This window comes from Vicugna pacos, chromosome 7 (assembly GCF_048564905.1).
Source record: "Vicugna pacos chromosome 7, VicPac4, whole genome shotgun sequence".
In the NCBI taxonomy this organism is placed as follows: domain Eukaryota; kingdom Metazoa; phylum Chordata; class Mammalia; order Artiodactyla; family Camelidae; genus Vicugna; species Vicugna pacos.
The window spans coordinates 62,246,790-62,260,879 of record NC_132993.1 but is presented as its reverse complement, the minus strand read 5'-3'; the positions used below and the strand labels follow the sequence as shown (position 1 = coordinate 62,260,879).

At 36.8% G+C, this 14,090-nt stretch overlaps 1 protein-coding gene across 7 annotated transcripts in view; it reads right to left on the bottom strand.

The window, feature by feature from the left end:
• Window positions 1–14,090, bottom strand: part of HEPACAM2 (HEPACAM family member 2) — a 46,916-nt gene that overhangs the window by 31,792 nt on the left and 1,034 nt on the right. For 4 of the 7 annotated variants that reach the window (XM_031679643.2, XM_031679645.2, XM_031679646.2 and 1 more), the window contains exons 1-2: window positions 9,269–9,347; window positions 1,889–2,242 (exon numbers count right to left, since the gene is read on the bottom strand). In XM_031679643.2, coding sequence (XP_031535503.2) covers window positions 1,889–2,242; window positions 9,269–9,347 — 433 coding nt within the window. Of the gene's footprint in view, window positions 1–1,888; window positions 2,243–9,268; window positions 9,348–14,090 lie in introns of those variants that run through there. The other 3 variants (XM_072964984.1, XM_072964987.1, XM_072964986.1) reach the window with 2 other exon arrangements.

The window sequence follows — 14,090 nt, the reverse complement described above, 5'->3', positions numbered from 1 at the left end:
AAAGCATAAATACAAAACAGAAATAGACTCACAGACATAGAACACAAACTTGTGGTTGCCGAGGAGGGGTGTGGGAAGGGATAGACTGGGATTTCAAAATTGTAGAATAGATAAACAAGATTATGCTGTATAGCACAGGGAAATATAAACAAGATCTTATGGTAGCTCACAGAGAAAAAAATGTGACAATGAATATATATGTTCAGGTATAACTGAAAAATTGTGCTCTACACTGGAATTTGACAGAACATTGTAAAATGATTATAAATCAATAAAAAAGTGTTTAAAAAAAAACAAGTAATGGATGTCCTATTAAAAGTCTGAGGGCAAGAGTGGCTATTACTCAGGGGAATTTCATGAAAATGTCCTCCTTTTCTCTCCCTAAAATTGTTTTCGAGGCATCTGCTGCCACATCCTGTGTCTCTGTTCTCCTGCAGTCAGTCTCTCCAGTTCCCACTCAATTACTGCACACATATTTACTGAGTGCTTATGAATGGCCAGCATCAGGGTTTAGGCAGTGAGGACACAGCAGTGAACAACACAAAGCACCGCTCCCATGGATCTTGCCTTCCAGGCAGGGAAGAGAAACAATGAATAAGTAAAAATATATAATACATTCAGGTGGAAATATGTGTTATGAAAAGAATAAAACAGAACACAAGATAAATAGTAACTCTCCTTCTCTCTGTCTGTTTGGGGTAGTGAGATTATACTTTACAGCAGGTGATCAGGAAAGCCTTCACAGATAGAGTGATACTTCTGCTGAGACTGAAGAGAAATTGGGGAGGGAATCACGCTATTGTCTAGGAGAAGAGCAACCTAGGTAGAGCAAATTAGTCAAGTACAAAGGCCTGCGGTGTGAGTGAGTTCAGCCTGTTCCAGGGAGAGCAAGGAGGCCAGTGAGGTCGGAACAGAGGGAGCGAGGGAAAAAGAGGTAGGAAATGGGGTCACGGAGGTACTGGGTGTATTGGGGGATCATGTTGGGCCCTGTGGGACACTGTTAGCACTTTGGCTTTTACTGTGAATGAGAGAGGAAGCTATGGGAGGATTTTAAGCTGCAGGAGGCAGAGTAGAAGCAGGGAGAGTAGGCAGCAGGCTGTTAGGACAGTACGGGCCAGAGCTGATGGTAGGGCTGAGCTGGGTGGTAGTGCGGGTGGTGAGAAGTGACTCAACTCTGGCCATGTTTTGAAGGTAAAGCTGACACGGTTAACTTGTAGACTGGATTAGTCAAGGGTGATGGCAAGGTTCTGGCCTGAGCAATTGACAGAATGAAGTTGGTATTTGCTAAAATGGAGAAATACTGTTAAACAAATAGGTTTAGAGGGAAAAATCAGAAGTTGGGCTTTGGACACAGTATATTTAAGGTATGCCACTTACATACCACAATAAGGAAAATAAATGTCTGAGGTAGCTGACCCCCACTCTCCCTGAGAGGACATTCCCAGCAACTTCTATTATTTTTTAACTATGATCATCGAGCGAGTCTCATTCTCCCCCAGAGTACCAAAATTAAAGAAAAAAATCTTTATGTGACAAAAATAAGGCTCTTCCCAGGGTGCGTTCTTCTAATGAGAATTAAAATTTTCCCCATCTCATTATATCACCAACTTCATACTTGACAGCTTCCAGGCAAACAAATAACAAGTTCTACTTCTTGCTTACCTTTAGCTGGGCACTATGCATATCCTTTATGTACATGTTTTACTTAATCCTCAGGAAGTCTCATGAGGTAGATAATGTCATTCATGCCATGAGACGCTGAGGCTTTGATGGTGAATTAATTTGCCCCAAGATGCAGAGTTAGGACCTGAAGCCCAGGTAGTCTAATCTCCCGAGCCACTGCTAACTGCTGTGCCCTCAGCTGCCCACGCACATACAGTGGACTTACCATCAACAGTGACTTGAATCTTCTGACTAGCTGATAGAGTTCCATTTCCCTGAATGTTGACCTTCACGATGTAATTGCCTTCATCAGTGAACTGCAGTGGGTTGATGAGCAGAGAGGCGTTGGGTGGCATCATGGTGAATTTGTGTTGGAATTCCAAGTCGGGAACCACAGACTTGTTCACAGAGCCCAGTAAATATTTGGGCATCGTGTGGAGTCTCTCAAACAGCCATATGATCTGGATGTCTGATGCTGGAGTGTGGAATCCATAGTGCACAGGGAGGTAGAGGGCTTGACCCCTGATGCCATGGATGGTGTGTGATGGCACCGTCACCTTCAGACCCAAGCAAGCACCTGCTGAGAAGAAAAGGAAAGCTGTAAAAACCCTGAGCCACATTTCACAAGCTAAAGGGGCAATACAGAGAGAACCTGATCAGGTGATAATCCTTTACAAAGAAGAGAGGTTTCTAGGTACTGGCAATTCCAGTACTGGTTACCTGTAGAAGTAAATATTTGTCTCTGAAACTTGCATTTTATAAACTCCACCCAAAGTCGATGTTGATTGCATGACCTCTTTAAAGGCAAGGTGAAAAGGAAAAGCAGAAGTTATTATTTATGACTGTTAAAGAATAATGGGAAAAGGAGAACTGGGAAAGGTGATTAGTTCTAAAGTCCAATGAAACGTTTTAACACAGTCACAATTTTGAAATTTGTAATGTCTGAGTCATATCATAATCTAATCAAACTATGTGGTTGAGGGGCTACTTCCTCCTGAGAATCTTTCTGCATAGTCTCCTGAAATGCTTAATGGTCCATGATTAGAAGTTTTCCCGTTTAGCCAAAGCCTTGCCAAATGTAAACATCCTAAGGAGAGTGGCATTAAACCATTATCAGTCATGATTGGTTATTCCTGCTCAGAAGTAGGGATCTGGTTGGTGTGTTTGAGTAACAGCAAGAGGCAGGAGCATATGGAGCAGAGTGGAGGAGGAGGAGCGTGGTAAGACATGAGGTCAGCAAGGTGGCCATGGCCAGATCAGGCAGTGCTTTAGGGTCATGGCAAACACTTGGGCAATTTTACTTTGAGTGAGAAGGGGTCACAACTGGAGTTTTGTGAACGGAGAGGAATATAATCTTCCTTTCTTCAATTCATTCTTTCTTTCTTTCTCTTCCTCCATCCCTCCTTCCTCTTTCTTTCTTTCTTTCTTTCTTTCTTTCTTTCTTTCTTTCTTTCTTTCTTTCTTTTTCTTTCTTTTCTTTCTTTCTTTTTCTTTCTTTCTTTCTCTTTCTCTCTTTCTTTCTTTCCTCTTTCTTTCTTTCTTTCTTTCTTTCTTTCTTTCTTTCTTTCTTTCTTTCTTTCTTTCTTTCTTTCCTCCTTCCTTCCTTCCCTCCCTCTCTCCCTCCCTTTCTTTTTTTCAGGTGTATTCTAACTGCCGTGAGAACAGACTAAAATATGAGCAGGAGTAGGGAGACCATTTAGGAGGTGACTGCAATAACGTAGCCAAGAGATGATTGTACTGTAAATAAGAGTGGTAATAAAAAATATTGTGAGAAAAGGCGGTGGTGCTAACAGGACTGGATGACACATTGAGGGTGGGATACAAGAAATGAAGAAGAGTCAAGAATGATTCTAAGGTTGTTGACCTGATCAACTTGAAGACTGGCGTCATCATTTATTAATGGGCAACTAATAAATTAATCATGGTGAAGAGTGTGAGAAGACAGATTTTTGGGGAAAGATTGGGAGTTGTTTTTGGAAATGTTCATTTTAGATGCCCATTTGACATCTAAGAGGCAATATTAAAAGGATGTGCTGGGCATAAAAGCCTGCTTAGGGTGGGTTTAGGAGAGAATGAGGGGCCTGGAGGGTCTCAGGGCATGGAGCTCTGCCAAATGTATAGCCCTGGCTCCAGGCCTCCTGCCTGCCTGGGTTGTCTGGGCGATTGCACTCACTGCTACATCTGCAGGTTTCTTCCTAGTATCTCGTTCTGGGAGATTTCCCCATCTTTACCTTGAGACATATATTGCTTTATTTTATCTAGCATTTCTATGTATTTGCAATTGAGAAGAGAATACTCCTTAGCTCAGGCTACCATGTAGCTTAAATCAAAAGGTCTTTGCTTCAAAATTCTCATTTTAAAAGGGAGCAATATGGTACCTACATCATAGAACATCATATGAAACAGCGGGGGAGACAATGGGAGGATTTAAATGTGAAGGCTTTTGAACAGTGAGGGAAAAGGGAAAGAATGGAAAGAAAATTGGAGACAATTGGTATTGCAACACTTCTGGGGAGTGTTGCTGTGAAAGGGAGTAGAAAAATGTTTTTTAAAAAATGTCTTCTTTTCTTCCTTTGGATAGATGCTGAACAGCATGTTTGTAGCTATTGGAATGATCACTAGAAAGATAAATTTTGATGAAGAATACAGATGGGTGAGGGTGGAATAAAATCCTGGGTGAGAAGAGATGGAAATTTGGGCACAAATAGAGGTATCTTACAATTTTAATTCTGTCATATATAAAACTTTTACTTTATTTGATTGCTTCCCCTTGTCATCCTTACTAGGGAAGGGATCTTTACGATTTACCTGAATCATGTTATGAAAGGCCATCACAAGGCATTGGTAGAAAGGTCCTTTTGTGTGATGATTTATTTGGAGAAACTGAAAGACAAAGGTCTGTTCCTATGAGATATCAAGTTCTAACAACAGTAAAATTCTCTCTTTGCTTCCCAGAGTGAAATTTAGAGCAAAGGTTTCCATGGCTTCAGTCTCTAGGTAGCTGTTAGCAGACAGTGAGACCCTGGGAACAGTAGGGAAGTCAGAGCAAAGAGGTGAAGAGGAGAAAGGACAAAGAGGAGGATCATAGGAAGTTAGAGGGAGAAGGGACGCCTAGATGCTTAACTGAAATGGACACTATGGACTGAAAATTAAGCTAACTCTATGGGAAAAACAAATATGTATCTTATAGACTCTTTGGGCTCTGTGTGTATTTATGACTGGCCTATAATTTTTTATTTTCTGATAATGGATTTTACCTGCACATTCATTTTAGTGATTTGGTCCATAACACAGGAGTCATAAACGCATGAGGACTTGCTCCTGTTTTCCTTCCTGGCAAGTGCAAGAATGTTAAATTTGTAGTTGTTCCTAATTTGAATCATTAGAAAAAGCAGGAACCAGTGGCTGGGAATTCTAAAGAGAAGAGAAAGTAGATTGCAGAAAAAGAGTAGTGGTTTCCACAAGGAAATAATAAGAGAGATAAAAGAGGATGAGAAATATATCTAGGACTTAAAACTAGTGATGCCTGAGATATATAAAGCAGAGGCCGACAGAAGGGAGTGAAGATCTTAAAGTCACAGATATCCAAAGACACTGGGCATTAGGATGGGGGACCCGTACAGTAAACATTCCTCTTGGTACATGTATTATCTGCATGAAATGACGTGCAGTTACTTGTCTTTCATTGAAATTGGTGATAGAAAGCTCCTGACAAGTTCCTGGTAAGTAATAAATAATAACTAGTTTTTTAGTACCCATTAGTACTAACTTAAGATATGTAAAATGTAATTTTCACTGTATTTATTAATTGTATTGCTGTTTCCTTTTTTACTTCAGTGAATACAAAAATATTTGAGGGTTTCATGGTTCATTCTTGATCTTGGATTCCCTTGTCCTAATTCTACCATATACCCTAAATTCATCAATTGCAAGTTGCCTGGACATAAGAGATTTCAGGAACCTATTCTTTAAACCTGCAGAGAGATTTCAGTATTTGATACTCTGATAAAGTTAAAAATCCACTGAAAGGAGAGGTCTTAGTAAAGAACACATACTTGGAATAAAATGGTGATTGATCAGTTAAGCGACCTTAGATAAGTCATTTTAATTCTCTGGACCTCATTGCTTTTGTTTTGCATATGTGAAAGGGAGTACTCTTGGCTGAGGTCTAACACTTCTCGTCACTCTATGTTCTTGACGTTTGAAGGGGAAAGACCCATTTTTACTTGATCGAGGGCCTAAAGAATTTTGAAGTATTGAGTCTCAGGTTTTAATTCATTTACTAAGTTGTCAATTTCTGGATATCTTTTAATAAAGTGGGAGTTCTCTGATTTTTTTTTGCCAAGGAATCAAGGGGAATAATGAAAATCACATCATTGCCTTGAAATTGTACTGGAAAAAGCTGCATGGCTGCTGACATAAAACCTGGTAGCTGCCTCTGACAGTGAGCAATTTGGTCAATGACTTATTGGTCCATGAAATACATTTCACAGCTCAATCTAGAAACCACCACTGGACTGAGATGGGGATATAGATAGCCTGAATGCAATTCTGGCCAATCTGTTCTTGGTGTTTGGGGAAGTCATTGAAGAAGTTCTTGTTTACTTTTTACTTTTTTTTTTTTTGAAAAGGGGAAGAACCTTTTTATCTACTTTTTTTTGTGGCTGAGTTGAGAAAGATTAACTGAGATTGTAATATTCTGAAAATGGTTGGGACTTTATTACTATGGAGTGTGAGCATGACTAGAATAAAAATGTTGGTGACTTTTGGATCTTGAATCAGAATGTTGAATCTTAAGTAAGAAAAGACTGATTGGAGAGTCTATGACTGAAATAATAGGAAGAAATTTTATTTAATACAATATTAAACACAATACAAATGTTGTAGCCCATGGAAAAATGAAACTACTTTAGTAGAAAATAGCATTTTATATGGCACTTAAAATAATTATTAAGGGGAATGAACTAGTTCTTTGGTCTTTTTTAGAAACTGCATCATGTAATAATACCTTAAATAATATATTACCATCAATAATACCTCTAAATATATTCAATGCTTATCATATCAAATGATATAAAATCATGTTATTTAAATTCTTTTCAAATACGTGTGCTTTTTCAAATACACGTATGACAGTAAGAGATAGCACAGCTGTTACAGTAGCTGTTTGCTTAGATTGCCTACACCATTTTTATCAGATAAATTGTAGGTAGCAAGTTATAACAGTATCAGCAAGGAATGAAATTTTATTTATAGGTTTTTTTCATCTCATCCACTAAAATCTTTTTATTTTGCAGGAAAGACATGAACGTATTGATATGATGCAACTCTTACTTGTAGTGAATAAAAAGATAACTGGCTTCTTCCTTTACATTTTAGAACACATGTTCTTTTGCCATTGCTGTATTTCCCACTACAGATGTGATGAATCCATGCTGTCAAAACAGTAGTTTATTAACTTAAAAAAATTAGGTTCATTTTGAGAATTTTTCAAGTGCTCTTTTCTAACTGAATGAGAAAACCTAAAAAACTAAACTATTGGTTTTAAGAAGTTAACCTCTATAAGAAAAAATTAGCTTTAAGAAAATAAATGATATAAATAGTGATGAAATTTTAATTTTCTTTTGATAGTCCAAATATTCGGACTTAAATGAAAGTCCAATTTTATTATTAGATTCATTAATACTTTTTGGGTATAAAAAGGAAAACTTTTAGACTTTTTGCATATAATGTACTATACTAATTTGGAGAACAATGATAACACCATTAGTAATCTGACATATAAAATTATAGCAATACTCTCCCTTTTAGAGATTCCCTTAAACTATAAAACAATGGCATTGGTAAAGGAATGTCTCATGTTAAGGGACACTTGACATCATATTGTGAATTTATCTATATTCCAGCAACAAGACTCCCTAGGCCAGTTTCAGTGTATTGAGTGTAAATATCAGACTTCACAAAGTGACCTCTAGCTGTAGCTCAAAAGAGGTGGCATTTACTTCTCCATTATCATGTCTGATGTTAACAAGCACAACACAGCTATTGTTGACTGAAAATAAACTCTTGTCTCTTTAGAGAAAATAGAAATCATGATGTTGTACTTTGAATAGACTTTAGAAACTACATTTGGGGCTTCAAATTTTTAAGATTTTTTTAAAAAGAAAAAAACAAACCGATACTCAATACTCCAACAAAACACACAAAAAATTCCAAATTACCTATTTTTTTTTATAATACACTGCTAATGGAGAAAAGTAAATTTGTGTAAGAAAGAAAGTCTGAAGGGATAAAAATTGCTTTAACTACTTATGAACATGCTACTATTTCTCTAAAGTATTTTTCATTTTATTTTAGTAGAATTCTTCAAATGAATTGCCTCCCAGTCTTAAAGCCAATTACAAAGAGATTACTTAGGAAATGACAGCAGTCCTATTGTCATAAAAGTGAGTGGGGCACTGACACATAGGATAGTTTCAAAGCCCAGAAAAAAGCACAAAGATAAAAGCCCAGTTATGGTAGTGACTTTTCCTAAAAAGTTCAAAAACTAAAAATCTATATAGACTTGAATTTGACAGCATAAGCACTGGAACAGCAATCCCAACTGTGGGAAGCTCAAACACTTAAAACATTTACAAACTGTACATTTTAAATGTGCAGAATATGAATAACCTTAGGTACAAATTTAAGTGACAATCACATTTACTATGAAAACCATACCACAAGATACCAGTGAGTGCAGGGCTCTAAGCTACTGAAGAAGGCCAAAGCTTAAGTTTGTTATTTAGCAAATTTGTTCTTAAATTTTAAGGAATAAAGTCTTTTTAAAATTCTTATCTGTTGAGTATAAACAAGACACTAACTCGACTTTTAAAACTGATAAATAGGAAGAATGGAAAGAGAACATCTGGTGAAAATAAGTGACATAAAACCAGTGGGAATGTTGGAGAAATATCTCTTTAAACTCCAAAGATAAAGAGGAGAATGAGTGAAAAATAGTAAGGTGGGGGAAAAAATGTAATTGAACTAGCCATTGGGCAAACAGAAAAGCTAAAAGCATTTTAGAGAAATAATACTTTTAAACACATTTCTCCCTATTGTGTATAAAATATTTTTTGTCAGTTTGGAATCTCACCTTTTCCCACATTTGATAAGATGGGTGAAAAATAGGTAGAGAGACGTTTGCCACATATCTTTTATTAAAACATCTGAAAACTATTTTCATAAGTTGTTTTAAGTTTCACTATAAGCCGTCACAAATTCATGACCTGTAAGGATATTTGCTAAAATAAAATGCATTGAAGACTATTCAACGTGTATACATAAATTCTGTAAAAAGAAGAAATCATTAAGTTTTTAGAATGCCTTAACTTTCTTATTGAGTGCTATTGACAATGATTGTTCTGAGAATACAATAACCATCTATTTATTGAACCTCATTTCTCCTAAAGGTTTCTGCTTCTTTGCTGGAACAGTGTGTTATTGTTTAAAAGGTTCTGAGCTGTTCTTCAATTATCTGAGTGAATCTACAGCCTAAAGCAAATATTTACGTTCTGTCCACAACTTAAAAAAAAGTAGCTAAAATATACTTCATGCAGTGCCTTACCTAAGAGAAGGAGGTATATTTTGCACTGAAGGACCCCACGCGTCCTGCCGAAGGGCTCCATGAAAGCATCCTGTCCCATGCATACAGTCCCCCGTTCCTGGTGGCAACTTGGTTCATGGACCAGCAGCTGCTGGTTTATTTGCCAGGGAAATTAGCAGTGAGGTAACAGACCCTAGCCTGCCTCTTGCTCCTGTGATTTGAATACAGAATGAATGTGTATACAAAGGACACAGGGAGTGGGGACACCTGTTAGAGGCTCTGCACTAACATAGGCTTCTGACTCCTAGAACAGCTTCTTAGTGATTATCAGTAATGGTCAGCATATTTCATGAATTATTCTGAGTTATTAATAATCACATAAAGGAAAACATTCTTTGGGGTGACCAATGAAAAACAGTATGCTTTCATTATGAGAGCATATTGGGAAATTACCTGAAAAAACAAAACCTGGTTTCCTACCACACAAAACTATGGCGCAATTTGAAATTAAAATATTTTTCTATGAAAACTGCAGTATTTCACATATTGGCTAAACAGTTATAAACCCTCATGAAGTCACCAAGTAACACATAAAATTTACACCAAAGGAAATAGGGCACCTAAATATCTTTAAAAAATGTATTTTTTCCATGTAGTATTTCCTGTTGCAAATGTCTGCCATGGTTTTATTGAATCTATGGAGTCATGTTATTTTTAAAAGCAAACCACAGGTGTGTTTCCAAGTGACACAGAACCATGGACTGTGCACAATTATAACAAAAAGCCTATGCCAACAGATAATTATCTGAGGCCACATTTTCACAGCTGAAGCACACAGTAAGTGAACCAATAGCCCAGAGATGATCTTGCCTTTACTGTGGTGTCTGGGCTACAGATTTTCAGCCTGGCCTTTTCACTGCCAAGGCAGCAGGTGGTGTGAGCACTTCTGCTTAATTTACTAAGTTGTAAGTTAACCCCTACTTCATTTCATTTCACTTCCTCTGTTGCAAGTAGGTTCTAGTCCAAGACTACACTATATAAAATAAAAATATATAACTGAACCTGCATCAAATCAAGCAAAATCTCTTGCATAAACCATTTTTAACAGAAAAGGCTCACCAAGAAGTTCAATGATAATAGGGGAAGGAAGAATATCCCTCTAGGTTAATTAAAGGTAAAAAAAAGGAATGATAAGTTATTTTGGAATTCAAATTTGGAAACCCTTTTTGCATTAAGGCTTTGAACTCTTCCAGGAGTGCTCCTATAGGCAAAGAAAATGTGACTGTTGAAAAACCTGAGGTCTCTTCAGGGGTCACTTTATGACCTTGCCAAGCTTCAGAAAAATAAGAGCTCCCCCCTGCCCCCTCGCCCCAGGTAATTATTATACCACAACTTTCTCTGTGCTATCTCTATATATTTTATGGGCGATTTAGAGATAGTAGCACTACTGTAGCACTTATTAACATCAATTAATTTTATTGCATGTTTACTTTCCCTCTGGGCTCCCTGAATATAAAGACTATCTTACTCATTTGTGGGTCTAGCATAGTGGTTACCTAGTATTTTTGTTAAGTTGTTCCCCCAGAAATAGGCCAAAATTTTCATTGGCCCATGTTTTCTTATTCTCAGTTGATGATTAAGAAATGCATATACATTTAAAAATTGGATTGCACAGATTACAATTTGGAAAGTAATATGGATAGTACACAGACTTCCCCTCACATCTTTAATCAATATTAATCTCTAATTGCTTTTATTACCTGAGCGCTTTTTGGTGTTTTTCAAACTCAGTGTTGGCTTGTAATAAAGTTTTTTGGGTTCTAGGGAGAGAAATAAGGATAACGGAGTAAGTTTTTCCAAATAATGTTAGACTTACTCAATTTAAAGGACTAATCTTTATTCTGAGGGTTTTTTTTCTGTTTGTTTCCTTTGTATTACATTAAAAACTCCTTACTTTATGCCATAAGTGATAACAGAGTTACATAAATAAATTAAATGCCTAAATGAATTAGGTGATCTTTTCATATCATAGCGCACAGTAAAAAATGACCGTCCCTAATTGGTACATCGTAAGTGCTGTGACAGAACCAGGACAATGCGCCCTCTAGTGGCAGGAAGTAGGCATTAAACTCTTCCCGGCTGACGCAATTTCTGAATTCAGGACGTTTACACAAGAATACACGATAACGTGAAAAGAGAACTTCGATGGTTTTCAATTTCTACGTAATTATTAAAGATGGTTTAAGGTGTTTATACCACACTGTTCAAGAGCCTGTTTACTGATCTTAGTTATATTTGGATTTAAAGTAAAAAAGCCATTAATTTAAGCGATCTATATTCATGGTGATAAAGTTTCAAACAACGCAAGTGTGTCAGGGAAGGGGTGGGAGGATGGGTGCAAGGCTTTTTGTCATTGCTCAAGTCACACTATAGTTTACTGTTGAGTTTGTTTAAATTTTATGTAAAGCTGGTCTAGCTTTATAAAGCAATCTGCCACTGCATTTCAAACATCCACACTCATTATTTACCAGTAGCATATGAGTGTTTTGAAATGGCAGGAAGAATTGATACGAAGAGGTGGTACAATGCCAATGCCAAGGTCAACATAGAACAGTGGAGATTATAAAGAACCAGGAAAAGAAAGCCCTGTCTTAAGTTATAATTAGATAGATTTTAGGAAAGATTACAGTTTACAGTGAAGAGCTGACTGCTAGAGAAGCCATCACAATTCCCTATGCCTGTGCTCGTGTCACTCCCATACAGCTATGTCTACAGTGCTAACTCCCAGAAGCCTCCTTCTTCTGATATGGTCACTAAATGACTATGCAGCAATGTCTTCTTCCTGGGCCCCTCTCTGGGCTACCGCTTTACTTTCAGCAAGTGTCCTCTTTTTCTACTACTGCTTGAGGTGTAGTTACATTGTCCTGGGCAGGTCACATCTTCTCCCTGCTTTGATATTTATAGGATGACTAGAAATGTATCTTCCTAATCAACCCAGGATCTCAGCTTTAATTTTAAGCTTCCAGAGGCTCTTCCTGTTTGGGCCATCAGAAATACACCCTTATCCTACTTTACTGCTAATGCTACTGTCTTGAATCACATCAACTTACTTAACTCTTAGCCTGGATGCTCCTATCTGCTAAAATGGGGCTAGCGTTCCTTTACCAGGGGACTGTTGACCAACAAGCTTTCAAGACTTGCTGGCAGGCCATCCACACTTTGCACTAGTTTGCTCTGGCCTACCACTAATGACCCTCAGGCAAGTGTGAGTCCTAAATAAGTCTTAAATACGTATTTTTGAAAAATGGAAATGAAATAACATGCTTCCCCTTTAAAAAAAGTGTGCTTTGGGGCTCTAGCCTTGTTTTTTGTTTTTGCTTCAGTTTAGGGGGTTAATAATATTTTCATGTATGGCTCACTTATTTTCTACAGTGTTAGAGTATGCTGAATTAGAAAATATATTTTATTTAGATAACAGCACTGATTTACTTTACAATTTCCAATATTTACAGTTTCCAGTATTACAGTTACAGTCTATGAACTTTTAGAAGCCTGGAATTTCCATTTCTTTTTAGTCAATAAGAAATAAACTAAAATGTAGAATATCAGAGTAAAACAAAGTTTTAATGCTTTCTTGCCTTTTCAGGGTCAAATAGATATAGAAAACACTCATTTCTCCAATTTGGCTGACTAAAAAACTCCAAATATGTGGAATAAGATATACCTATGTGTTGATAGATAGAGATAGATATAGATATATCTTGTCACCTGCAACTTTGTGTATTGAGTGTATGAAGGAAAATTCTGGGTTTGGATCTGGGTTCTAGTCCTGTGACCTCGAAGCCTTAAATAAATTTTCTCTTTTGTAAAGAATGGATTTGAAATGCTAGAGCTGGCCACCATCTATAAGAATTACTGAAGATCCTAAACAAAGAACCCAAAAGAAAAGGATAACAATTATTATGGTACCCACCTCCGGTGAATCTGAATAGCAGGTCTGAGAACTACTGGACTTGGATAACTAAACTGTAAACTCCTTGAGGGCCAAAACTGTATTTTATTTATCTAAAGTGCTTAGGATAGTGTAGTCTAGTGCCTAACAGTCATTTACTGAATTGAGTTTCATTTTATCTGCTAATATGGTTGGCAGTTTCTATTTCTTTGATGCTTTCAGAGACTTCTAAATATTGAAGATCTTCACACAGTAAGAACTGTTTGGCAATTAAGATTAGAGCAGGTAAAGAATGAACCAATATGGTTGCCCAAAAGGCCCTGAAATTTCTTTATGGGGTTAGAAATAACAGAGGGAGAAAAGCATAAAGGTAAACACATAATTTAAAAAGGAATTGTTAAGCACAATAATAGAAGCCTAATTGGATGGCTCTGTTGGAGCAGAGAACTAGGCAGAATTATGACTATAAGACTTCACAATCATAAGGTGCTTTAGAGTTTATATTCACTTGTATCCTCTCACTTACATCACCCTGGATCAAATATTTTAATCTCATTTGTAAAAATTAGTAAGACAAGACTCTGAAAGGTCAAATTATAGAATTTCAGAGTTGCAAATGACCTCAAACTTCAGCCATTTGCAAACTACTTTTATGACTTTTGCTATATCTATCTACCACCCATACTATCGTTTATCTAATATTTTTCATTAGTTTGGCATACTTTAACATTTCTTTAGTTGTCCTAAGAAATATTGAAAACCTGGCTCTGTGTTTTATATTTTTTCCTAATAAACATTAATTAAAATAAATGTAAACTTTAAAAAATCATTGTATCACCCTTTAGGACTCGCTCTTCAACACCATACATGAAACCTTTACTTAAAACAACA